This window comes from Eremothecium sinecaudum, chromosome II (genome assembly GCF_001548555.1).
Source record: "Eremothecium sinecaudum strain ATCC 58844 chromosome II, complete sequence".
Classification (NCBI taxonomy): domain Eukaryota; kingdom Fungi; phylum Ascomycota; class Saccharomycetes; order Saccharomycetales; family Saccharomycetaceae; genus Eremothecium; species Eremothecium sinecaudum.
Window position 1 is genome coordinate 1,624,730 of NC_030893.1, and position 25,719 is coordinate 1,650,448.

At 41.5% G+C, this 25,719-nt stretch overlaps 15 protein-coding genes and 1 non-coding gene across 16 annotated transcripts; 7 read left to right on the forward strand and 9 right to left on the reverse strand.

Annotated features, from left to right (window-relative positions):
• Positions 1–43: 43 nt before the first annotated feature.
• SUM1 (Sum1p) lies at positions 44–2,644 on the reverse strand (the record flags this gene model as incomplete). The annotated part of the gene is made up of 1 exon (XM_018130739.1): positions 44–2,644. The coding sequence occupies one exon, from the start codon at positions 2,642–2,644 to the stop codon at positions 44–46; it is 2,601 nt and encodes an 866-aa protein (XP_017986228.1).
• Positions 2,645–3,739: 1,095 nt separating this feature from the next.
• PAN5 (2-dehydropantoate 2-reductase PAN5) lies at positions 3,740–4,864 on the reverse strand (the record flags this gene model as incomplete). Its single annotated transcript, XM_018130740.1, has 1 exon — positions 3,740–4,864. The coding sequence occupies one exon, from the start codon at positions 4,862–4,864 to the stop codon at positions 3,740–3,742; it is 1,125 nt and encodes a 374-aa protein (XP_017986229.1).
• Positions 4,865–5,131: 267 nt separating this feature from the next.
• Positions 5,132–6,757, reverse strand: SSZ1 (ribosome-associated complex protein SSZ1; the record flags this gene model as incomplete). The annotated part of the gene is made up of 1 exon (XM_018130741.1): positions 5,132–6,757. The coding sequence occupies one exon, from the start codon at positions 6,755–6,757 to the stop codon at positions 5,132–5,134; it is 1,626 nt and encodes a 541-aa protein (XP_017986230.1).
• Positions 6,758–7,139: 382 nt separating this feature from the next.
• TFB1 (TFIIH/NER complex subunit TFB1) lies at positions 7,140–8,975 on the forward strand (the record flags this gene model as incomplete). Its single annotated transcript, XM_018130742.1, has 1 exon — positions 7,140–8,975. The coding sequence occupies one exon, from the start codon at positions 7,140–7,142 to the stop codon at positions 8,973–8,975; it is 1,836 nt and encodes a 611-aa protein (XP_017986231.1).
• A 66-nt stretch (positions 8,976–9,041) lies between these two features.
• Positions 9,042–10,496, reverse strand: RRP3 (RNA-dependent ATPase RRP3; the record flags this gene model as incomplete). Its single annotated transcript, XM_018130743.1, has 1 exon — positions 9,042–10,496. The coding sequence occupies one exon, from the start codon at positions 10,494–10,496 to the stop codon at positions 9,042–9,044; it is 1,455 nt and encodes a 484-aa protein (XP_017986232.1).
• Positions 10,497–10,779: 283 nt separating this feature from the next.
• SSF1 (rRNA-binding ribosome biosynthesis protein) lies at positions 10,780–12,126 on the forward strand (the record flags this gene model as incomplete). The annotated part of the gene is made up of 1 exon (XM_018130744.1): positions 10,780–12,126. The coding sequence occupies one exon, from the start codon at positions 10,780–10,782 to the stop codon at positions 12,124–12,126; it is 1,347 nt and encodes a 448-aa protein (XP_017986233.1).
• Positions 12,127–12,229: 103 nt separating this feature from the next.
• On the reverse strand, positions 12,230–13,126 carry PIB1 (phosphatidylinositol-3-phosphate-binding ubiquitin-protein ligase; the record flags this gene model as incomplete). The annotated part of the gene is made up of 1 exon (XM_018130745.1): positions 12,230–13,126. One exon carries the CDS (start codon positions 13,124–13,126, stop codon positions 12,230–12,232), a length of 897 nt encoding a protein of 298 aa, XP_017986234.1.
• Positions 13,127–13,399: 273 nt separating this feature from the next.
• On the forward strand, positions 13,400–14,218 carry HTD2 (hydroxyacyl-thioester dehydratase HTD2; the record flags this gene model as incomplete). The annotated part of the gene is made up of 1 exon (XM_018130746.1): positions 13,400–14,218. The coding sequence occupies one exon, from the start codon at positions 13,400–13,402 to the stop codon at positions 14,216–14,218; it is 819 nt and encodes a 272-aa protein (XP_017986235.1).
• Positions 14,215–15,066, reverse strand: IPK1 (inositol pentakisphosphate 2-kinase; the record flags this gene model as incomplete). The annotated part of the gene is made up of 1 exon (XM_018130747.1): positions 14,215–15,066. One exon carries the CDS (start codon positions 15,064–15,066, stop codon positions 14,215–14,217), a length of 852 nt encoding a protein of 283 aa, XP_017986236.1.
• Positions 15,067–15,221: 155 nt separating this feature from the next.
• DYS1 (deoxyhypusine synthase) lies at positions 15,222–16,385 on the forward strand (the record flags this gene model as incomplete). Its single annotated transcript, XM_018130748.1, has 1 exon — positions 15,222–16,385. The coding sequence occupies one exon, from the start codon at positions 15,222–15,224 to the stop codon at positions 16,383–16,385; it is 1,164 nt and encodes a 387-aa protein (XP_017986237.1).
• A 152-nt stretch (positions 16,386–16,537) lies between these two features.
• Positions 16,538–17,938, forward strand: OMS1 (putative RNA methyltransferase; the record flags this gene model as incomplete). Its single annotated transcript, XM_018130749.1, has 1 exon — positions 16,538–17,938. One exon carries the CDS (start codon positions 16,538–16,540, stop codon positions 17,936–17,938), a length of 1,401 nt encoding a protein of 466 aa, XP_017986238.1.
• Positions 17,939–18,053: 115 nt separating this feature from the next.
• RRP4 (exosome non-catalytic core subunit RRP4) lies at positions 18,054–19,115 on the reverse strand (the record flags this gene model as incomplete). The annotated part of the gene is made up of 1 exon (XM_018130750.1): positions 18,054–19,115. The coding sequence occupies one exon, from the start codon at positions 19,113–19,115 to the stop codon at positions 18,054–18,056; it is 1,062 nt and encodes a 353-aa protein (XP_017986239.1).
• Positions 19,116–19,298: 183 nt separating this feature from the next.
• Positions 19,299–20,759, forward strand: TRM5 (tRNA (guanine) methyltransferase; the record flags this gene model as incomplete). Its single annotated transcript, XM_018130751.1, has 1 exon — positions 19,299–20,759. The coding sequence occupies one exon, from the start codon at positions 19,299–19,301 to the stop codon at positions 20,757–20,759; it is 1,461 nt and encodes a 486-aa protein (XP_017986240.1).
• A 290-nt stretch (positions 20,760–21,049) lies between these two features.
• Positions 21,050–21,625, forward strand: PCL5 (Pcl5p; the record flags this gene model as incomplete). Its single annotated transcript, XM_018130752.1, has 1 exon — positions 21,050–21,625. One exon carries the CDS (start codon positions 21,050–21,052, stop codon positions 21,623–21,625), a length of 576 nt encoding a protein of 191 aa, XP_017986241.1.
• Positions 21,626–21,677: 52 nt separating this feature from the next.
• AW171_hschr21063 lies at positions 21,678–21,750 on the reverse strand. The gene has a single exon. It is a non-coding gene; the product is annotated as a tRNA-Phe (tRNA).
• A 1,736-nt stretch (positions 21,751–23,486) lies between these two features.
• AW171_hschr21064 (sugar porter family MFS transporter) lies at positions 23,487–25,343 on the reverse strand (the record flags this gene model as incomplete). Its single annotated transcript, XM_018130753.1, has 1 exon — positions 23,487–25,343. The coding sequence occupies one exon, from the start codon at positions 25,341–25,343 to the stop codon at positions 23,487–23,489; it is 1,857 nt and encodes a 618-aa protein (XP_017986242.1).
• Positions 25,344–25,719: the final 376 nt, after the last annotated feature.

A 25,719-nucleotide genomic window follows, 5' to 3' on the forward strand; every position in this document is an offset into this window, starting at 1 on the left:
AAATATTCATTTACGTAATTATTAGTATTTATTGAACTCTTATTTACGCGGCAGAGCTCTTCGTATGTAGATTCTCGGTACCATCCTCCAAGAAATCCAGTGTTAACATGCTATCAATTAGTTGATTTATATTAGTTTTGCTGATTTTGTCATCCAAACCTTCAACTGGAATCTCAGATCCTTTAGGAAACATCCACTCGCGCCAGTGAATATCAGTGTTGTCGCAAAGGTCGAATAGAATCATCTTTAGTAATGTGATGTGATTGTAGAACCACGAGACAGATCTATTGATGAACACTCTGTAATTTTCCATCTCCTTTACTGCATGGAAGATGGTGAAGTTCGTGAAGCCACGTTTTTCACGCGATTTGTCTCTCCAGAACTCGAACAGAGCGAACAGGGCTTTTCGTCTTTGCCATGTCCTCTTTGACTCACGCAGCCTTAGGCCAAGGCTTACCAGTCTATTCTCCCAGCGGAATTCCATAAGGAAGTACTCTAAGCTATTGACGTACCTCTCCGTCAGCGTTACTCTGGACAGTACCTGGCACGCATACTCAGTTTCTACATCTATGTCTGGTTTCATAAAATATGCATTTATGCGGTTCTGTCTTGTTAGCTCCGCGTAGTCCTCATGCATTGTCATCTTAATTAGTTCTTCTTCTTTGTTCTTGAACTTCAATGCCAAGTAACTACCAGTGGTGATAGCGGTTGATAGATCGTTACGACGGTAAAAGTAGCCGTCTTTGCAGACGAGCTCTATTGGCGAAGCCATTAATAATGTCGCAGAATTATCCGTACCATTAGTTGCATTAAATGGTCTCCCACGCACAGAGATTTGTATGTTTTTGCTTAAATCAATTGTGGGCGTCGTTGTGCTGGTTACGGTTGTGTAATTAGAAAGGTAGCTATTGGCCGAAGCTGATGGGGCAGAAGTAGATGCGGTGGTCGGATTCGAGAAAGAACCCTTCGAGCGCTTTATAGGTGTAATCATTAAGGAGTCTGAATCAGTGGACTGCCGTTTATTATTATTAGAAGCGGAAGAGTTTTCCGGCGTTGTGCAATTAGCTGCTGTAGCAGAGCTCTCTTTACTAGTTGATTTGTTGTTGGATGGTTTGGATTGAGCAGGCTCATGGGAATTCAACATCGAAAGGATACCCATCCTACGAGGTTCCGAGTTATGGAACGAGAGTGTACTGGCATCGGCTGTTACAGTTCTGTTAGAGTCAGAACTTTGAGGAAGAGGAGCCAATGTTGACGATGATAGTGGAGGAGGTATTCCCGCCGCAGTATTATGCACCTGCCGTATCGTCTGCTGGAGTGAATTATTATAGATTGGTTCGTAATTGATAGCTGTCATTCGTTTTTTCCTTTCTTCTTCTTTCATAGCCTTCAAAAGATCTTTGTTAGACTCCATAAATGACTTAGCCTTGTCACGGTCGCTATACTTCATAGACACAAGCATCTTCTCCCGAGGATCGCGTCTCTTCTCTAATTCCAATTGCCTCCTGGATTTGACGGATACACCAGGGCTTCCTGAAGCACTGCCGGTGTCTTCTTCTTCTTGGTTTCCCTTGTCGCGAAGCCTAGGAACCCTCGACGATCCTTTCATCGAACTTTCTTCATATGATGAGTCGTTATCATCTTGCTCATCCTCGTCATCGTCGTCCTCATCATCTAGCTTTTCCTGATCCTCTGCGTCTTGGTCATCGTCACTCTGACTAAGCTCTTCAGATCCATCCGAGGCCTCATCATAGAAATGCTTTTGAAGTCTTACTCTCTTTGAATTCCTTCTAGTGTTTCTGACAGCCGCAGAGCCAGAAGACGCAACGGACCCCCTCCGACCTCGTAAACTACCAGATCCGGACTCATTTTTTCTCAGAGTCGCCTCTGTTTCAGGTGTTGGGCGCGAGTTACTATCTTCGTCATTATCAGCCAGAGAAATTTTGTCTTCTGACGGATTCACCGGAGTAGCACTAGCACTTGGCGCAGGTGTATTCTTACGATTCTTAGGCGGTCTACCCCGCCTCCTCGGAGGATTGGGCATCTCATCTTGAGATGGAGTTGGGGTTACCTTTTTTAAAGATTCTTGACTTGGGTTCGTAAATTGCCTTTTACTCTTCGGAATGTTAATATTATTCATTGGCAGCTGGATTCTTGAGTATGAAGCACCATTGGGCAAACTAGTAGTCACCACAGACTGGTTTTTCTTCGGTCTACCAGGTCCCCGGGTGGGAGCGGGCGCCGCCTGGTAGTTCCCTCCTGACGCCATCACTTGCTGTTGGTTGAGTAGAGTCCCAATATTAGAGATATTATTGTTGAAAATATTAACCAAGCTCTCCAATCTACCAGAAATATCATTAACAGCAACATCAGTGTTGGTCTGATTTTTTAGCACATCATCAAGTTTACATTCCAACATTTTCTGATTATATGCAAGGTTTTTAACAGTAGAGGTAAGACTATCAATAGTTTGTGAAATTACATCATCATTTCCCGGTACAATGGACTCAAGTTTATTTAACCGATCAGACATGGTATTAATTGTCATTGAATGTGATTTCAGAACTGTTACAACATCCGTTAAATCTGAGTTCATTAGCTCAGGATTTGCTCTCAGATTAGCGGAAGCAGAGGTGGTGTCCATGGTGTCAGTGTGTTCTAAAATTTCTCCTTTAAAGGCAGCGAATTTTTTTTTAGTATTAAATCACCAAAGCTGCTCAATAATAATTCTTTGATTTAAATTACTGATAACTTTTAATTGAGTTGATTTACCTTGGACACTCTATAACCTTTTTTGACGGCTGAACAAAATTGTATACTACCAAAGAACTTGTTTTAACAGTAAAATTAAAAAATCCGCTATTTTGCTAGACACGATAAAATTCAAAATATTTAAAAAAAAAAAAAAAAATTGTACGTTAAAAATAATCCAATAAAGTATGTCACTATAAGCTCCTGACGTATTTTTGATTAAGCGAGAATCAATTCGAGTCAACTGTTCTGATGAGTTAGATTCCTCAGTTATGGCTATTCTTGTAAATTTTTTTTTAGCATAAATTAGGAGTATTTTAATGAGGAGCTCTAAACTACTGCTCCCAAAATTTTTACTCGTTCGAGAAAACAGATACTCAGCGTTTACAAGGCCTTGCGACTTATGGCCAGCTTGCCAAGGACGTGGGTAGTATCCTTAATTGCTCCTCGTTTTGACTTTGGTCACCACTACTATGACAACGCCGCCGAAAATCGCGCGTTACCCGGATAATACCGTACGGAGGGATGTTTATCATTGGCGGCAGCAGCCAGGCGGGTGGACGAATGCAGGGAGCCGGAAGGGCTGGAAGGTGTGGCAGCGGCGGATGCGCTGCAATTGAGAGTCCATGGCCTGCTACTTCCTTACGTACTGCTTCATAGGTCCGATTTTAGCACTAAGTAAATCTAGAAAAGAAAAAAAAACGCATTCGGTGACGATTAAACGTCAAGTGACAAATGACACGACAGCACATTATAAATATCGATATAAGGTTATAACTCGTGATAACCAGTTATGCAGCGGCTGCACTCTGTCGGATAAGATGGGTAAGAAAAATAGTGTAAATCCCCGGTGTATTATAACATGCCGTAAAGGGAGTATTGTCTAGCGACAGTGTCGGTGTCAACACTTCTATACTCGTGACAGCTGTCACCTGACGTAAATAGTGATCTGTTCCTTAGTCAGTAAAGTCTGTCTATGATAGTGTGGCTAGGTGTGGGTGGTTGCGGCTCGGGCTCTGTTGAGATTTAGGCGTAGTTTAACCAGCTGGGTTACGGTTCTGTTTACCTTTGCGTAGTCTACAGGCAGGTTGTGTATTTCGCAGAGCTTGGTAATATGGCCGTTTATGTAATCAACCTCGGTGTCCCTGACATTTAGACAGTCTTGACGCATCGAGGATGAATTGGTAGCGTTTATTTCACAGCCAATGTGAATTGAAGATTTGAGGAGATTTTTAACCGTCAGTGTATCTGTCACAGGCAGATACGGGTAATTCGGTTGATTTTTTATTTTTGCTTCGTAGTTGAACAGAGGTCTGTATACAACATTGAAGACTTGTAGACATTCCTCGATGATATCAGAAAATAAGGCCTCAGATCCATGTAGCAGCTCTCCGTTTATACAATCTAAGATAGCAGTTACGGGGTTTATGCATGCGTTACAGATGAATTTTTGAATTTGATTGAGCAGCATCTCTTGACTGGTCATGAATTTCATTTGTAGGGAATCTTGAGTTTTCAAAAGAGAGCGAACGAGGGTGTTGTTACGAACATCGTGTGCGATGTCGTCACTCGATTGTATAAAGCAGTTGTTATCCCATGATAATCGTGCAAATTTACAGTCTCCAGGGCCCGCATGTTGATAAACGCCAGGTTCTACCTGACAGACGCCATGCGTCATCACGCCCTGAAAAACGTTTGATTTGAGAGTGCTATCGGAATTATGGGCCTTAAGATCTTCCAGGACACCTAGTCCGTTCTGAAATAGCGCAATATTACTATCGGGAGTCAGGAAAGGCAGAAATGGAGCTAGGGCTTCTGCAGTCTGGTAGGTTTTGCATGCAATTATGAGGTTCTCAATGGGACCAGTATCGCGAAGTTTATCGATAAGCAGATCGGTGCATGTTGCGATAGGAAAAACTTGTTTTGTAACCTTTGGATAACCTTTATAGGCTTCTCTGACGGATATTATGTTTTCCCGTTCATGGAACTCGCGTAGTCGTTTAATTGATCTAAAAATCGGGACGATAGTAGTATTGGGGCATGCTCTTTGCAAGTGGACACTTAAGAGGGAACCTATTGCCCCGCAGCCTAGCACATAGATAGGTGCTGTCATCTTAGTATTGATAGCAAATAGTCCCTTACCTTTAGCCAGCGGATGGTGTTCTGGGATTGTAAGATGCGCACGGATCTTAACCGGTTAAATAACGCACGTTGGTTTTTTGAATGAAATAATAACATAAAACAACACAGTATTATACATATATAAGCAAATACATACGCTTTATTGTATCTATTTACGCCAATTAATGACAGGTTGTTTTGATATCTATTCTGCTGCTTGTCATTAAACTGATATTGCCCCGCCTTTAATTGAATTCTATTACAAGGTTCCCTTAACAACTTCGCCGGACTTTAAACTTCTGGCAACTACAGTTAGGGCGCCCTCTCTGTTAATGTCAAACGAAACTTCCAAACCTTGGACGTTCTTGATGCCAAGCTCCATTAATTTGGTTTCTGGGACATATTCCTTTTCCTTAATGACTTCTGGTTCGTCGTCCTCGTCGCTCCAGTCAGATTCATTGTCATCACCCTCTCCCTCTTCCTTTGGAGTAGGTTCAATGACGGTTTCCTTGATGTGACTAACACCCTCGTAAACACCTAGCAATAGATCACCAGTAGCATTTTCAAGAGTGACCGTTCTTTTGACTGGGTAAGAGGTTTCAGCAAGCAAGATAGGAACAAACTTGCCCTCAGCGTCCAACAGACCGATGTTCTTGGAAATGTGCTGGGTATTGATGACTATTGGTTGCAAGGCCTGTGCTATTTCCTCGGCGTCGTAGTTAGAGAGCAATTGTGCCTGTAGAGCGGCACCAGAAGCAGTTAACTCGTTTGGATTGTTGGAGGTTTGCTTGTGTTGAGGGCCTAGGATCTCGACAGATTCCGGGAATAAAAACTCCAAATTAGAAGTCAATTTTGGAGTGAAAGAAACACCACCAACCAACAACACCGCATCAACGTCGAAGACTGTCATATTAGCCTTTTCGATGACCTGCTCGATGAATTGGGAGAATTTTGAAAGAATTTTCCCAACAACCAACTCGTATCTCATTCTGTTGATAGAGGTGTGGTAGTCGTAGCCATCGGCAAGAGAATCGATGGAGATAGTAGCTGAGGTAGCATTGGAGAGCGTTTTCTTGGTCAACTGAGCATTAGCTCTCAACTTTGCCATAGACTTAGCATTCTTTCTTGGGTTAGCCTTGTACTTGCTCTCGAAATCCTTGGCGAAAAACTCAATCAATTCATCATCCAAGAGGTTACCACCCAACTTAGGGTCGTGCACGGTAGATAATAAAGTGTAGATACCGTTACGAACAGCAATTACTGCGGCATCAGAGCGAACAGCTCCAAAGTCAGCAACAACAACATTTACGTCCTTGTCAAATGGGAACTGCTCAATGTGCGCTAGAAGAGCGGCAGATGGCTCGTTGATAAACTGGATAATTTCCAAACCTGCCTTAGATGCAGCTTCCTTCAAAGCGTTCTTTTGTACCTCAGAGAAATTGGTAGGAACTGTAAGAACAGTTTGTTCAACCTTTTGACCAATGTAATCCTCAGCAGCCTCCTTCAAGTTCTTCAAATGTCTGAAAACAACTTCATCGACAGTAATTCTCTCTTCCTTGCCTTGACCTCTGGAAATAACGAATCCAGCCTTGCCATCAATTTCAACAACTGGAGCACCGATAGTGCATCTCGAAACATCACATTCACTGTATGACAATCCAATGAAGTCACGGAAGTTCACAATGGTGTTAGTTGGGTTTCTTATCAACTGTTGCAATGCTTGGCCACCGTGGTACTCATCGTTACCAACATATGAAAGACATGAGGGGATAGAACGTTCACCATCTTGGTTAGCAATAACATCAACATCCTTCTTAGGGTTAATGTAAGCGATAGAAGAGGTTGTATTACCAATTGCGATACCAATAATTGGAGAGGACATCATAAAACGGTATTAAATAGCTTCGATAATGACTTTAATTAACCATTATTAATGATGAGATGGACTATATCTTAAGTACTGAAGCTTAAGCAAAAATTTTCTAGCGGGATGCCCATACAATAATATTTAGTCACGTGAGATACACTATCTGGACAGTAGACGCATAAATTGATGTAGAGATGCTAGATGGCGATCAGGTCGTCTAATATATAGCTATTTAGTGATTTTCGATGATCTGTAGGCCTTTTTAGCCATTGTGTTTTTGGTATGTAAACTCTATAATCACTTTTACGGCATCTTACTCTCTAATAAAATTGAACTTAAGAAAGCAAACCTTCTATTGAGTGACTTAGAGGTTGTTGGAGGTCGATATAAAGCGTTAACCATGTCTCATAGCGGTGCTGCAGTGTATAAGAAAGTCAGTGGGATGCTTTCAATTGACGAGGAAACAAATCCTGCTGTCCTGAAGTGGAGGTCTACTGATGGGAGTAAATCATACTCTATTGAATTGAATACAGTAAATAAGCTACAGGTCACCCCTGCAAATAATGATAAGATGATGTTACGGTTAGTCGGGAAAGTTGATGAGGCAAAGAAGGTGAAGGATAATGAGGGCAATGAGGTGCCTCCTAAACCAGTTGTACATAGGTTTTCTTTCAACAATCGTATTGTTATGGAGAATATTAAGGAGACCTTGCAGCATATCATCTCTAGATACAAGGATGAAGAAATATATGAGGAGAAGAAGCGTAAAGAGGCTTCTAGTACCCCTGCTCAGACCCAGCAGGCTCCTCTTATCAATACTACTACATTAGATGATTCTCTTTCGAAGGAGAAATTACTGGTTAATTTAAAGCTACAGCAATCACTTTTGAAGGAGAATCGAGAATTGATGAAGACATTTCAGGAGGCCGTAATCAAGTCTGGTTTATCACCCCATGAATTCTGGTCTACTCGATTGCCATTGTTACGTGCATTCGCGTTAACGACATCGCAAAAAATTGGTCCTTACAACGTGCTGTCTACTATCAAGCCTGTGGCTTCTTCCGATAACAAGGTGAATGTGAGTGTTTCTAGAGAGAAGATTTTAACAATATTTCAAAACTATCCGATTGTAAAGAAGGCATATGATGACAATGTGCCGAAGAACTTCAAAGAACAAGAATTTTGGGCGAGATTCTTTTCCTCGAAGCTATTCCGTAAGCTTAGAGGTGAGCGTATTATGCAGAACGATAGAGGTGATATGATTATTGATCGTTACTTGACTCTTGACCAAGAGTTTGACAGGCGAGATGACGAGAACCTGCTGCATCCTGTGAAAAAGCTAATTGATTTGGAAGGTAACTTAAATGACGACCCAGAGCGCCGAGGGAACCGTGCTCATTTTACTATGCTTCCCGGAACTGACCCAAATGGTAACAGTGATGGTGCAGTTGATATTTTGAAGGGTATGAATCGATTGAGTGAGAAGATGATTAAGTCACTGGAAACTGAGTACTCTAGGGTGAACTTACAACTACAGGATCTCGATAAAGAAGAGCGTGAAGAAATTTTGTTCAACGATCTTGTCGAGGAGGAAACTACCGAATATACGGAGATATACCTAAAACAAAGGACCCCAGTACTTGATGGCGATGGGACTCCTTCAGACATGCTGCCTGCTAGCAGCATAGAGGAGATTAGAACTGAGGTTAACACTTTGACCTCAGAACTACAAGGAACATTGGACCTTACTTCCGTTGCTAATGCAAATACCGAAATAAACCAACAGGTAAACCGCCGCGTTTTAAAGGCTGTCAAACTGAACGCAAAACAAGCAAAACATCTACATTTTGATTCAAGCATGGGTATAGTGCTTGGAACTCCTGCTGATGGTGCCGAAGAGGCGGAATCAGCTCTTCCTGCAGAAACACTGGAGACTTGCAGAGTACTCCATCGCACCTGTTGCGAGTTTTTGAAGCACTTCTATATCCATTTCCAGAGTGGAGAGCCGAAGCATGGAACCACTGTCAAGAAACTTTACAATCATCTCCAAGAATGTACTGAGAAGGTTCAAAGTCTTCTAGCTTCTGTAGGAGCTCAATCTGAATCGCATGCCACGTTAGTAACATCATGTGAAGCATACTTGAAACCTGTGCTGGCCTCGGTAACTCTAGCGGTGGACAAATACAACAATGCCATGAATGAAATGGCATCAGTCAAAAAGACCATGAATGCATAAAAAATATTAACTTTTTTAGATGAAATATATAATATATATAATATAGACATAATACGTTATTCTTTATCACTGTTCTCCTTTGTCCATGTTCTCTTTCGCTGCCATTCTACCTCTTCTGCCCTTCCCTCTTGCTTGTTTCTCTTTATTTCTTCTATTGAGTTCCATCACCACTTCACCATTGGCCTTGTCAACCGAATCTCTGAAAGATAAGATCAAAGCCTTGTCAACATTTTCCTTTGGCAGTTTTCTTCCTAGAACTTCTTCTATTCTCAAAATGAGTTCCAAGTCGTATTGTGACACTAACGAGATAGACTTCCCTGATCTTCCTGCTCTTGCAGTTCTACCAACACGATGGATGTAGGACTTGGAATCCACAGGGATATCGTAGTTGATAACAAGATCAACAGATGGAATATCCAAACCTCTTGCTGCAACATCCGTAGCAACCAAGATTGATCTCCGGCCGGCCTTGAACAAATCCAACGCACCGTTTCTCTGGTTCTGGTTAAGATCACCATGCAGAGCCGTGGCACTGAAGTCTAGCAAGTTGCACAATCCCGATATACGTTCAGCATTGGCCTTGGTCCTTGTGAAAACAATTGTACTTTTACCAATATATTCGTTCAGTAGATACACCAAAAAGGTGTTCTTCAAACCACCTGGTACAACCATTAAGGTCTGCACCAATGTATCAACAGTTTGGTACTTATTAGATACAGAACACTTTACCGGATTGGTGAGAGATGCTCTTTGTAGCTTATCGATCTTCGAGGTCATAGTAGCAGAAAATAAGTAAGTGGTCCTGCCCTGCGTTGGGATGTTCTTCAAGATACGGTCAAGCACAGGCCCAAACTCCATATCAAGTAACCTATCCGCCTCGTCCATCACCAAAAATCTCAGTTTCCGCAGTGAAAAGCCTTTAGTATTCTCCAAGTGGTCCATTAATCTTCCCGGAGTAGCTATAATGATATGTGGCTTTCTCATTAAATCCCGCGCCTGGTCCATCATATTCATCCCTCCAACGATACAGGTCGTCCTTACACCCATTAGAGACCCTAGGGAATCAAACGTCTCTTTAATTTGTTGGGCCAATTCTCTAGTGGGGGCTAAGATACATGCATAGTACGCCTGCTGGTCATGCCACAACCTGTTCAAAATAGGGATAGCAAAGGCAGCGGTTTTACCAGAACCGGTCTGAGCCAACCCAATAATATCGCTTCCTTTTAGAGCTGGTGGAATGGCTTTGCATTGGATAGGGGTCGGCTTGGTGAAGTTCAAGTTCTTACACGCAGTAATTAACTCAGGCACCAGATTTAGTTCTTCAAAACTCGAGAAAGTCTCATCATCCCTTTCATCTTCAACAGCATTATCTACAACTTCTTCTTTAACATTAGTTACTTCCTTCTTATCTTCTTCCTTCAGTTCTTTTTGCTTCTCTAACGCTCTTTGTTTAATTTGCTCAGCTAAAGTCGATAATTCTGACTTCTTTGCGACAGGACGAGCCTTTTGAACCTTTGACATGACAAATGATGTTTATCAAAAACCTAGAAACACTCAAATAAACAAAAAACCTCCTTGAACGTTGTAAAATGTCAATATCAGTAGCTCATCGCCTTCATGAATTTTTGATGAAATTTCATGTCAGGAAAAAGAAACGATACGCGTTTTGAAAAATTTTTGGGAGATGAGTTTTAACTATACTCAGTCCAACTTAAAGCTACATAGAAGGTCAAAAAGGTTATCATTTAGCTTATTTGAGCCACTGATTTTACCTTAGATCGCTTTATTATTATCTATATCCAGAATGGCAAAGAGAAGACAAAAGTCAAGAACTCATGTCACCCCATCCGAAGATGAGCTTAAAAGTATTCCAAAATCATTGGTAATTCGTGTTGGTGAGACTTCTATGGGTAACCATTCCCTAAATCAATTGGTTAAGGATTTTCGTAATATAATGCAGCCACATACTGCTGTTAAACTAAAAGAAAGGAAGTCCAATAAGCTGAAGGATTTCGTTGTTATGTGTGGACCACTAGGAGTATCACACCTTTTCATTTTTACACAATCCGAAAAAACAGGAAATGTCTCTTTAAAGGTTGCTAGGACGCCTCAGGGTCCTGCTATTACTTTTAGGGTTCTGGATTATTCATTGGGTAAGGATATTAAAAGATTTTTGAGGAGGCCAAAATCTTTGGCTAAGGAAGACGTTTTACATCCACCTCTTTTGGTGTTAAATGGGTTCGATATTAAGAATGAAGATGAAAATAAGGCTAATGTGGAAAAAGTGGTTGTTTCTATGTTCCAGAATATTTTCCCTCCAATAAATCCAGCCAGGACCGAGCTGTCGTCAATCAGACGTGTGTTCATGATAAATAAGGACCGTGAACTGAATGAAATATCATTAAGACACTACGTTATCGACGTCAGAGAAGTGGAGATCTCTAAAAATTTGAAGAAACTATACAGGTCTAAGAAGAACTTGCATAAAACTGTGCCGAATTTGAGCAAGAAGGAAGACATTGCATCTTTGATCTTTGATCACGACATTGGGGCCTACACATCGGACTCTGAAGTCGATGACGATGCTATCGTGAGTGTTATAGACAAGAAAGATACCCAGATCAAGTTTAGGCAACCGAATGAAGCTTCCAAGCCAGCTCCAGTAGCTGATGATGATAGATTAGATAGTGATGTTGAAATGGAAGATGCCACTAATGAAACGGGCTCCGCAGAGCATGCAGATCTACGTCCACGTAAGCGTGCCATCAAGCTTACCGAAGTAGGTCCCCGGCTCACACTAAAGTTGGTCAAGATAGAGGAAGGTATTTTTAATGGAAAGGTTTTGCATCATGAGTTCATCCATAAGACAGATCACGAGATAAAGGCTCTGGAGAAGAAGCATTTAGAGAAGCTGAAGCTGAAGGAGCAGCGCAAGAAGGAGCAAGAGGAGAATATCGCACGGAAGAAGGCCGCAAAGGAGGCAAAGAAACAGCGGAAATTGGAGAGACGGCAGGCGCGCAAACTAGCAGAGGCCAATGGGACCGCAAAAGAAAACGAGTCAAGCTCTTCCAGTAGTGACTCCAGTGACGGCGAGTACAGCGACGTCCCAGAAGATCTGGATAGCGATTTGCTCAGCGAAATAGAAAATTAGGCAACTGATTTAATATCCTACATAGTATATTGTTATATTAATTACTGCACATATGAGAAGCGTAGTTCTCGGGTTAGTGTAACAACTATATTGTCAGATCATTTTAGAAGATAGCATCGTGGAAAGGGCAAAAGTTCTTCGTGGACTGTATAGAAGAACCTCCCGCAGCCGACCGCTGTAACTTTTTCTTTAACCAGCTCTTTATACAGTGGTGGTGAAACATACATAAGCATTCTAACCTGCCAATCTTTTGGCCCAATTCCATATCTTCAAAACATATTGGGCACTCGGGAAATTCTCCGTCGCTGTTACGAGAATCGTCCGCAATCAGGTAAACCAATATCCTATTCTTGACCGCATTATTATCAGGAACGTAGTTCTTCTGGTGCTGTTGTATACAAGAAGCCTGCTGTACACAGTCCTGGATATGTGTCGCTGAGCCTTCTTCGCTTAGACTACTGAGGTCCACACTGCAGATAGGACACATATTGTACTCTTCTGGAACATTGCTTGTTTTATTATTTGACCATGGTGCGTTTTGCGATTCACTATGACACGCATCATCTGCATTAACAGCAGCATCACAGCTAACAATAGCATCCATATCCATAGTATTCTTAAAGTATGAGGTGAACGATGCTGAATCACAAAATCCTGGCTCTTGCGGAGATCGCTTCATGAGCCGAGTATTAGATACTAGCCTTCCTCGAGATACCAACAGGCCTCTATTCTCTAGAGTCTTGAAACACGTGTTGCATGTCCTATAAGGAGCTATTTCCATGGATCTTTCCGACCGCTGTAGGATTTTAACTCTATCCTTATCGTAATAAGCAAAATGGCCTGCACATGAAGAACAAAAGATGCTGCCGCAGCACCTACAGTGGTGTCGTCTCAGTATAAAAGTGAACCTTCTGGAACAGCCCGAGCAGTTCCTAACTAGGTTGTCTTCTTGCCATCTAACCAATCTTTCTGTTTCGCTAACGGGATGATCTTGTTGCATCTATGCGTTCACGCACGACCTAGCCACTTCAATAGTTATGCAAATAGAAAGTCCTACACTGGAGGATATAACCAAGCCTTATATTCTCTGAGATAGGAAATTAGTTGACCCTTGCTCCTTGTGAAGTCTACAGAGAGAGCTTTTTTTAGTTTTACTATAAATCAACCTTGATGAGTTAGTTTGGTAACAATATGGGTAGTTAAACCACATAAGTAAAGATAAAAGGGTTATCCAAAATAAAGTTGTATATTCGACGTTTTGACGATAAAAGCGATGGTGGTGAAGTTTATGAACGTCAGAGATATTACTAGTGCTCTTAGTGTGGAAAAGTTCAATGAGCTCGTCGGATGCCAAATACGACGGAGCATCGGGCTGCAAGAGCGGTTAGGAGGAGGAGATCATCTTCTATTCTTCAATCCCAAGTGGGAGGGCTTGTGTAAAGACGGTTACTACCGGTATTTAAGCCCTGCAGCGGTTTTGGGGCAAGATATCATGTTTAAACGGCGTTTGTGGACACAAGGCGGTATGGAGATGCGCGAAGGCTTAAAGGTTAACGCTATGTATGAATGTCATGAGACGATTAAGAAGGTTCGGGAGTTACGGGGAGACTATTTTATTAAGATTGGTAGGGAGATTAAAGATATGAGTGGAAACGTTGCGGTTGTGGAGGAGCGGACGCTCATCTATACGAATAAGCCACCATTGGCTGGGCGCAAAAGCTGTGCAAAGGAGCTGGAGGCGGCGATTGTGATTCCGTTTATTTTCGATGATATGACTATTTTTGCTTATAGTGGGCTGACGTCTAACCTACACAGAATTCACTGGGATAAGGAATACAGCATGAAAGTGGAAGGCTACCGCGATATCCTGGTACAAGGGCCTCTCACCGTCCACGTCCTGTTGAGAACCGCTGAGCTGGCATTGGGGAAGCCAGTGAAAGGTATTCGGTATAAAAACTCACAGGTATTATATAGGGGTTCGCTGGTTGACATCTGCATTGGCGAAGTACACAATGGCACAGTACGGGCATGGATAAGAGACCAGCATGCAAATTCAACTATTTATGTAGATGCAGAGCTCACGCTAGATTAGTGGATTACTTTCTCGCTGAACTCCTCAATTCGCGATTCAATCGCTGCCCAGTTCGTCCACCGATAGGGTTGCTTCTTGTCGACGTCTATTACTTTTGGGATGATTTCCCTGCCCGGATGCCAAAATAAGAAACATGAAACATCTTTGAGCGTCATGGAAAGGCAATGCTGAGGTGTGACATCGCTTGCTGACTCAATTGGCTGCAGGGCTGAGTCAATGTCACGTTGTACTTTGTACAGCACTTGTAATATATTGTCTGGCCGTACGAAATACTCTGCAGCTGCTTCAATGAAACTCCTCATTACTGGTATTCCTTCAAATATAGATTCCACCATTTTCTTCTGGTTCCCAGGCTCCAGTAACTTGGCATAACAATGTTTACATGAGTTACCTCTTATGCGACAGAGTGTGCAATTTCTACAGTACTCAGAGGATTGGTAGAGCCACTTGGGCTTCAATTCCCAACTGACGATGCCATCGACGGCAATATGCACTGAACTATAATGGTCGATTATTATTTTGGTACTATTAGTAGGTATTAGTGAAGGAATTTTCATAGTCCATAGAGTGTCAGTGTCCCAATTTTTTACATAAGGTTCCAGGCACTTTTGAAATAGCGTTGGCTCTAAGGCCGTAAGTTCCATTTCGAGTAGAAACTCATCTAGCAATGGGCGTATGGTCTCATTGATGAAATGATAATCTTCCAAAAGAAACTGGTTATTACGTTGCAGGCTAGTGGATCTTATACATATCCTATATAGTACAGGATCGTTCGGGTATAGAGCGACAACGCAGTTTGAGGCACCTAATCCAACAATTTCGGGGTTAGCATCATCGTATTGGTCCATCTTGTACCACTAACGGGTTAAATGCACATTTCAACTCTGTAATTCTTGGTTCCCTTTAAATCTTGTGGTTAATATTATTCTTGAAAATTTTCCACACATGTCCGTGTATGTAACTTCTTGCTTATGCTCATCTGTTAAAAATAACAGTACGTTTAATGGAGATGAACAATTACTTACCGAGCGAGCTTAACGAAGCAGTCTTAAAGCAGTCTGTAGCATTATCGGATAATGTTGCTGTTAAAGGTATTGATTATACAGCCCCGGAGGCGACGGACATGAAAGCTTCTGACCTGGTCAAGGCTATGAAAACCATGGGGTTCCAAGCCTCATCTATAGGACAAGCTTGCGAGATTATTGACGAGATGCGCTCTTGGAGGGGCAAACATATTGATGAGTTGGAGGATGTTGAGCGTAAAGGCGAGTTCGATGTCGATGGGTTCCAGAAAACGACGATATTCATGGGAGTTACGTCAAATATCATCTCATCTGGTATTCGTGAGACAATAAGGTTCTTGGTTCAGCACAAGATGGTCAGTGCATTGGTCATGACCGCTGGTGGGGTAGAAGAAGACCTTATTAAGTGCTTAGCCGACACTTATCTTGGTGAATTTAGCTTGAAGGGTGCTTCTCTTCGTGAAAAGGGTCTAAACCGTATTGGTAACCTGTTAGTGCCTAACGACAACTACTGTAAGTTTGAAGAATGGGTTATTCCTGTTTTGGATAAGATGTTAGAGGAGCAGGAGGAGCACGTCCGCATACACGGAAACGAGGCTCTGCACGCAAATGCCTCCAAGGAGAGCCCTATTTGGACTCCATCCAGCCTCTGTGACAGACTGGGTAAGGAGATCAATGACGAAAGCAGTGTGTTGTATTGGGCTCACAAAAATAAGATCCCTGTTTTTTGCCCAGCCATAACTGACGGTAGTATTGGAGATATGTTGTTTTTCCACACCTTCAAATCCCATCCAAGCCAGTTGAGGCTGGATATAGTTGCAGACATTCGTCGTATTAATACCATGGCTATGGAGGCTACTTCTGCCGGTATGATCATCCTAGGCGGTGGTGTGATTAAGCACCATATTGCCAACGCTTGTTTGATGAGAAACGGAGCAGACTTCGCGGTATATATTAACACAGGTCAAGAGTTTGACGGTTCCGATGCTGGAGCCAGTACTGATGAAGCAGTCTCCTGGGGTAAGATTAAATCTGAAGCAAAGGCTGTAAAGGTTTTTGCTGATGTAACTACCGTATTCCCACTAATTGTAGCTGCAACGTTCGCAAATGGAAAGGATGTTGTCAAAGACACTCAAAGTAAATAGTAAATACCCGAGAATAGTTCTAAAAGTATATTTTAATAGAATACTAAGATCAGAGTACGAGTTTTATCATGTAATTACAACCTGGTGCATTTAAAATAGTAGTTCATTAGAGTTTGATTTGTTAATACCGATTTAAGGTTTATTCGATAGGCATGCTCATCTCTGAAAATTTCACAAATTTCACCCACATATTTCGATATACACGGTATATACAAAGACATACCTCCTCTATACCGATGTTTAGGTCCGTCATATCAGTACAAGGTCGATCTTTAGTCTTGAGAGGGATTCCAAGAGTGTCGCCGTCTGTTTTAGTCGGCTATAATCGGAATTATGCTTCTTGGTCTAACGGTACACCTATCCGTAAACAAAAAACCAAAGAAGAGATAGAAGAAGAACTTCTACAGGAGCAAATGAAATCTCCGCACCGTATTGTTCGTTGGGGAGCAATTGCCCGGTCAGAGAAGTTCAAAAAGGGCCTCACAAAGTACATGATTGCAGCATATATGGTATTCCTATTCTTTGGCTACAAACACATTCAGAAACTGCGTGAGAAGGAATTAGAACTTGAGGAGCTGCTTAAGAAGCAGAGTGAAGGTACTTTAAATGAATATGAATCATTGAGGATCAAGGAAATGAAAGGTACAGCGCGTACTAGGGATCTGGCGAAGCTAAAAGAATACCGTAAGCTTAAGGAAGAGTCGCCAGAACTTGAAACCTTCGATGGCATAGTGTTGGATGACCATAGTTGTAATACTTCTAATAGCTGCATCTTACCTCCACGGGATACTATGGAGTTTTTTGAGAAAAAGGCTGAAGAATATGACTCCGGTGTGAACTTTGAGGAAAAATTAATTATGATGGGCCGGAGGCGTAAATGGCTGGCACGACATTGCCATGGTGATGTTCTTGAGGTCGCTTGTGGTACCGGTAGAAATATTAAGTTCATGGATATGACTAAAATCAAATCTGTGACGTTTTTGGATGCCTCCGAGAAAATGGTTGAACTAGCCAACAAGAAGTTCAGAGCTAAGTTCCCCAACTTTAAAAATGCAGCATTTGTAGTTGGTAGGGCTGAAGATCTGGTGCAATTGGCATCTGCAGCGCCTGACAAAACTTCGGAAGATAAGGTTGTCAAATACGATACTATCATAGAGGCATTTGGGCTCTGTTCATATCACGATCCTGTAAAGGCCTTAAACAACTTTGCCAAGCTATTGAAACCTGATGGCAGAATTATCTTATTAGAACATGGAAGAGGAACCTGGGACATTGTTAATAAAGTCATTGACGATAGAGCAGAGAAGCGGTTAAAAACTTGGGGCTGTAGATGGAATCTTGATATTGGGGAAATTATAGAAGATTCGGAGTTGGAAATTGTAACGGAGGATAGAACTCATTTTGGTACAACATGGTGCATTGTAGCTAAACGTAAGGGTGATGCCAAGAAGAAAAATGAGATTGGCTTTGTGGAGAAATATTTGAGATCTAGTGTGAAAGCTAGAATTGAAGAATTTCGCCAAGTGGATGAGGTTGAGAAATCGAAGAAATAATGAAGTAATTAAATATAAATGTAGTTAGTTATTTAAAATTCCTGTAAATATGCTGTGTTTTTCAACTCCGATGCTAAATAGAACGGACGAAAATAGTCACGTGCAATGCTTAAATCTACATGTTGCCACGCATCTTCTCACCATTGATGACATCTTGGCCAATAGCATCCATGGTCTCGTATTCTATCAGAGAACCTATATCACTGTATGCCATACTGGCTTCGTAAGCTGCAACTATCCTCGTTTCTGTTATGCCAATCTCACAGTGCGTGAGGGCCTTGATGACATTACTATATCTTGCAATTGTGGTCCTAATATTGTTTGAAATATGATCATTCTTATCTGAGTAAATTTCCCATGAAGATTCTTCCTCTAGTCTTGTGATGGAAACACTTCCAACACCAGGCTTGTAGTCGCCTCTTGCTCCAGTAATTGCAGCTGCGTTTTTTCCAATCACAGCCGTATATGAATTTTCGGCAACGTCCATCTCCGAGGTCTTTCTAAGCCAAATATAACCATTCACACCCAATATTACGGTGACGTTACCTGGAAGATGATGTGTGTGGTTCTTACTTCTCACGATCAGCGAGCTAGGTACACACAGAAACATACCGTTCCTTAGCTTTCCATATTTAAGTGATCTGGTATGCAAAGAAGCACTACCGTCCTGGAATAAAGATTGAACCTCAGCGTTTAATAGATCGCCCTCTTTTAAGAAACTTCTCATCTGTAATTCATCACTTTCCGACTTTCTTCTCAGCACACCACCTGGTAAATTAACGGACCCCAACATTAGTGCAGCATAATGCTTTCCTCCAATATCAACCTTCCACCTTTTGTTACCAACTTCCACTATACGGCCTACAATATGGTCACCTGTCTCTGGAGCATATCTCCCGCGCCAAGGAAGAACAGATAAAAGTTTATTCACGCGCGACACGGTTCCTGCTAATGAAGAATAGGTCTTGTTCTCTAAGAAATATGTTCCATGTCCTCTCATCCATGCAGGGTCATCAGTGACCAGCTCACCTGGAGTAACTATTGAAGAAGAACCGGCTTCGCCCTCCATATCAACGTCAGAATTCGAAGCTTGGTCGTCACCATCGTCGTCAGCAAAGTACCTGTTGTGACGAAATTCAAACCCCTGTCGTCTAATTACCCTGATAGTTTCACTCATCAGTCTTCTTTTATATATGCTTTTTACTTGCCAAGCAGTGTGTTTACGACCTCGGTCTGAATTATTCAGAGATGCCTTTTTTTCTAAGTTCATTTTCAAAAATTTTCCACCGGGCGTACAGTGATGAGGAAGACTAACTGACGCGGTGATCACAGAGCACTATATCATATCCTTGCCAGCATTATGTCTCTTCCAGCCCGTTATCTACCACCAGTTAATCGCTGTTTAACACATCTCGATAAGCAGCTGTTTCTCAAGAAAATCCCGTTAGTGGTAGTAAGCTTTCCTGATCCTAGAAATATCTCTGTCTTCACTAGCCGATTCAAAGAGGACATCCTCAGGATCCCACGCATCTGTCATGTCGTACCTTTAGAGTCTACAACAGCTATCACTGCTGCTCAGGAGCCTCCTTTAAAGAAAAAGACCCTCGCCAATGACAATCACATTAGAAAAGGTATTCTCCTAAAGGACAGTGTCCATAAAGTGGAAGATGTTAAAACTGAACTCTCGCAAGAGGCCCAAGACTTCTTGCAGGAAACCAAGGCCTCCATTGAAAACTTCAACTACACCATAGACTACGATTTCTACAAGGCAGAAGAGATTTTCAACGCCATCCTCCCAGAACATCTACTTCATGAAGTTCCATCTGGATTCACGGTTACGGGGCACATAGCGCATCTAAACCTAAGAGCAGAATTTAAGCCTCTTGGAGAAATAATTGGCCAAGTAATTCTCGACAAAAACAGCCAAATTAAAACCGTCGTCGACAAAGTCGACTCTATTGCCAACAAATTCAGGACCTTTCAAATGAAGCTCCTAGCTGGCGAGGAAGATTTCAATGTTACAATACACGAATCTAACTGTACCTTTAACTTCGATTTTAGAAACGTCTACTGGAACTCCAGACTTCACACAGAGCACAATAGACTTGTAACGCTATTCAAACCCCACCAATTAGTCTGTGATGTCTTCGCTGGCGTTGGTCCTTTTGCGCTCCCAGCTGCCAAGAAACAAGTATTCGTATTGGCAAACGACTTAAACCCTCATTCTTACGAATCCATGATTAACAACATAAAAACCAACAAAGTAGGTTCCTTCGTTAACCCGTCAAACCTAGATGGAAGAGAATTCATAGCCCAAAGTCCTATGTTACTAGAGTCCTGGCTGGAGCAAACAAACGGTAAAGTGATAATCCCTGGTGGCAAGAAATACAAATTAGCCGCTGATGGTACTACAGTCCGTACCCCACCCAAAAACATTACCCTACCAAGGTTTGTTCACCACTACGTAATGAATCTCCCGGACAGCGCTATCACTTTCCTGAACGAGTTCGTGGGCTTGTATTCCCGCCACGGCTACTCAAAGTCCACTCTCGAAGAGCGTTACCCGGATTTCGAGCTGCCCTGGATCCACTGCCACTGTTTTCTAAAGTACAGCCCAGAAGAAAGACCCGAGCCATCAATTGAGGAGCAGCACAACCGGGTGTACAGACAAGTATTGGACGTTATGGAAGCTACAGAAAAAGAACTACCACGTGACGCATTCCAATTCCATCTGGTGCGGAAGGTGGCGCCTACCAAGCCGATGTTCTGTGTAAGCTTCCGTCTTCCAGCTTCTATAGCATTCAAGGAAAAAACTAACTAAACCCGTAGTAGGTTACGTAATTGAAATGTTACTCACACGGAATAAACCGGCATCCGTACACCACTCCAGAAACCCGAAGACTCTTCATTTAGAGCCGCATTTGTATGTATAGGGAAGGATGACTAACACTAAGACGATATTGAAACTGGGCTCTGTAAATAACAAATCAGCTGTTGTAGTGTCATCAATGTCGGGGCAAACCTAAATCCACTTGATATAAAATTAGAGGAAATTTAGCATCCTAATTGTGTGTAATTAAATAGAGAAATTGTACTTGCACAACGTTCCTTATGCCAACGAGGTTTGAGTATCAGTGCAAGACACTCGCTCGCTCTTTGCTAATTAAGCAAATTGCTATGTCGGTGGCATCGTGGAGCGTTGGCATGAGGGAAGATGAAAACAGTCTTCGGCTATATTTGGTTGAAATTCTTAGGCGCTCCAAATGCTCAAGAAATGTGACACTACTTGCAACCTACTATTATTTTATATTGCAAGTGGTTATCGTTACTAGAGGAGAAGCGGTGCCGGAATTTACGCAATCGTCTAAAAGGCTATTTCTTTGTTGTTTGATTCTAGCACATAAGTTTACACATGATCAGACATTTGCTATGAAAACATGGTCGCAGATGACTGGTTTGTCTGCGAAGGATATATCTATGATGGAGCGTTGGGTTTTAAGGAAATTGGAGTTTAGACTATACATTGGGGCAGAAGATCTAAGTTCTTGGGCAAGTCAAAAACTCTATGGGGGGTCTGTGGATAGCTTGAACTGTAGTCCATTGAAAAAGTCACTTGAATACAACTCTCAAGAAGTAAACATCGGATTGGAGTCTCTAACAAAACCTGCTTTAGTTAGTATTCAGTAGGAGCTCGGTCTATAGCTGTGGTAAGGTATATAATGAAAAGAAAAAAAATTAATGCGAATTCTGTGGATCGAACACAGGACCTTCAGATCTTCAGTCTGACGCTCTCCCAACTGAGCTAAATCCGCTGATCGTTGATAATGGTAAATGGGTGGGCTACTAGTTTCGGCTATCATGTCACGGCTATCACGTCACTAATTTGGTATTAGATATTCACCAAACCTAGATTCGCGCTATCTAATACAAACCCGATTATACATATCATTTATGACACATATGACAAATCAGTCGAATTGGAATCCAGGCTTTGCATAGTCACGGCTTGAAACAGTTTCATATTTAACCGCATCTGGTATATTTTGTCCTTGTATGCATCCATCGATAAGAAACATCACGTAGTGTCGCGTAGTGTAGCGTAGTAGGCACGTGACACATAGGCCTTAAGGCGGAATGATTAGTTAAATGGCATAGTATAGCCACATTAGATACTCCACCGTTCACCAAATTAAGCAATCATGACTTTACGATGAAACATGATAGCATCCCCTGAAATTAGCGATGTCAATGTGCAAAAAAATATATAAAGAGTGCTCTTTAAGCTCATGTAGACGACTTCAAATCTGAAAGACCCACTAAAAGGGAATCTTAGCGAGGAGTAACATTAGTGAAATATTGTGCTAAAAATTATAATATTCTCTGTTTCTAATCAATAATTAAATGACTACTCATTAGCTGTGAAGCTTCAATAACTATATTTGTTAACAACTGACGTTAGTCACGTGTTGCTAGCAGCAACGACAGATTGTCGCCAGCTTGAGAAGGTTCCGAAGGTAGACCTCCTGCTTCAGGTTATACAGACTGTTCCGTTTTTGCCGAACTATCGACCAAATACCGCTCATATGATTGAGTGCACCTTATATATAGCTCTACGACGCCTAGTTCATTAATGCAATTAATGAGATGGACATGTTAATCGATATTACGGGTTCTAAGACTACCACTATAGGTTGCTCGGACCCATTAATAGATTTTGGTTATTCTACTGATAAAAAACTTCTGATAAACAATTTTAGCCTCCTCTGAGCGTTACATATTACTGATGCATTTTAAGCACGTCTCCTTTATTGAGTTTCGGATGCGTGCCTTTGTCACGTACTGATTTCTGACCGTGACATAATAGTGCTTCAGGAGTGTACTTAATTGGTGCCTATTGCCAAAGCTGGTACTTGCTTGTTAAGCAAAAACAATTATTCTCTCGAAACGGGTAGTATTATGGCTCCCGGCGATTGTATATAAATGTATACAGGGATATAGTGATAAGTAGGCAGTAATAAATATGAATATTACTTGAGCATAATATATAAAATTTTATTCTAGTTTTAAATATTATTATAAAATATAGTATTGTTGTTTAGAGATAATGCAATTGGGTCTGGATTATCCATGCCGGGTATAGCGTATGTTCCAGAATAAGATATCACTTTATTGACACTTTAGCTATTGGAGTACAATTTGAACATTTCATCACATCTGCTATCTAATTGCATTGAATTCAATTGAATAGCTGATCTGTTGGTGGTGTTATAGTCTTATAACTGTCGCACATGGAATCAGATTCTGTCACGTGATAGGTTAATAAAGATCTTGTACATGAGAAGTGACAGATATTCTCAAAGTAGTAAATACGGAATTGCATCATTTATTGGCCAACAATGTGGGACTATACTGAGTAACAGACACCTTATGTTCATAGAGTATCCCTTCGGGGACAAAAATCCCCCATAGGTCGTAATTCGAATTATAACGTCAAATTAATTGATACGAAAATACTAGTATATGTATGAGAGCTATTGGGAACACAAGCTTAAATAAATCTTCTGTACCATGGTCTACTGTCGTGCGATAGAGCATTGGTATCGTAGTTTGCACCTCTGGTGGATTTTGGTTCCCATTTGTGGGAATTCCATGGAAGAACATCTTCTTGCCACATCTCTTCAACCTCTTCCAAAGTTAAACCTTTGGTTTCTGGCACGAAGAAAAAGATGTAAAAGAACGCAAAGATCAAGCACGCTGCAAACACGAAACCGTATCTGAATTGAATAGCACTTGTGATGAATGGTGTAAAGAAACTGATCAAGAAACCCCAGATCCAGTTAGCTGCAGTGGCTATCGCCATACCCTTGGCCTTCACTCTCAATGGGAAGGTCTCAGCAACAATAACGTATGCAAGTGGTGCCCATGTAGTAGCAAAGCAGAAAATAAAAAAACAAGTGAAGACGATCATACCATTACCAGCGGACTTAGATGATGGCATATTATTTCCATTTGGATACAAAGCTCTAGTACCTATGCTGGCATAGATGAGCATGCAAACCGCCATACTGGCAGCTCCCCATAGCAAACAGGTTCTTCTACCAAACTTTCCAACAATGTAGAAAGCAGCGAATGTGGAAATAAAATTCACAAGACCCAAAATAATCGAAGTTTGAAACGGATCATCCAAACCAACAGCATCGAAAATGGTAGTACCGTAGTAGAAGAAGTAGTTGTTACCAGTAAGTTGTTGCAAGGATTGAATAGCCATACCCATAATAACACGTTGCAAAACCTTGGTCTTGGTAGAGAATAGTTCCCCCCATGTCGCATTACCTGCTCTTCTTTCCAATTCAACACCAGCCTGGATCTTTTGCAACTCAATATTTATAGCTGGGTCATCAATTGGCACTTTATTGGACTTTGCTAAAGAAATCCTCGCATCATCAACTCTATCAACCTCAACCAAGTAACGTGGAGACTCTGGGACGAAAGTCATACCAGATATCATAAAGAAAGCCCATACGAAACATAGCCCTAATGGAATCCTCCACTGTCTTTGGTTTGAATAGTGATTTTTGGTACCATAGTTAGCACAGTAGCCCAAGAAGATACCCAACGTAATCATCAATTGGTAGCAAGACACTAAAATACCTCTTAAGTGCTTGGGGGAAGTCTCGGAAATCAACATTGGTGACAAGACAGCGATACCACCAACACCCATACCGGAGACAATTCTACCTATGAAATATTGATACCACTTAGTGCTAGACGTAATCTGAATGATAATACCAACGACATAAACCAAGGTGACAATCATCAAACCAATACGACGACCGTACATGTCACCAAGCTTAGATAAAATAATACCACCAATAGCAGCACCAATGTTGAAAATAGAAACAATTAAACCGACTCTTCCATCAGAAAACGTATGACTACCATCTGGACGAAGTTCTGCAAATCTGTCTTTGTAATCTGTGTGGTTGATGAAACCAGATATCGTACCGGTATCCCAGCCAAAAACGAACCCACCAAACGCAACACATAGACATAATAAACATACTGTAATGTAGGCAGATGGTGGCTTTGTAGGAATGTCTGGTTCTTGAGCGTATTTTTCTTGGTTATTTGCTAGGGCACCATCGGCACCGTAATTTGCATTGTTATAACCAGGTTCCATATTGCCAGCATTTCCATTGTCATATGTTCCTTTATAGTTGGAGCCATTATTATCAACATCTTGTACGTAACTTGAACGATTTTGGGAAACTTCATGGCTCTTAACATCGTTTGGAGGATTCACTGTATCCTCTGCCTCAGGCCGTGGCACAATCTGTGTCACTGGCGTTGATGGGAAAACAGTTCCTGGAGGTGGAACAACTCGAGCTCCGTTAACTGCAGCCATAGTTAAATATTTCTTATAGTACTTAAGAGGCCAAAAGTAACTTAGCTTTAATAACGTGTAAAATTGGATAGCTGTTTTAGCTACCCTACTTATGATTGGTGATTAATCTGATCTAGACGGCGGTTAAGTCTGTTAGAAATGGAGATTATAAACAGACCTTAGGTGTTAGGAGTAAGGAAAATTAATTTATTATCTCGTATACTTGCAACTAGTATGTAAGTGGAGTAAATATGATAACTAATTTATTCTTCTTACTATGAAATAAATTAAAAAATGATAATTCGGACTTGATGAGCCTCAGTCCCCTTCAGAAATATCTGGGTATGAAGTTGGATGGGGCATCGTAAACGAAATATGCTCGAGGCTCTAGAAACTT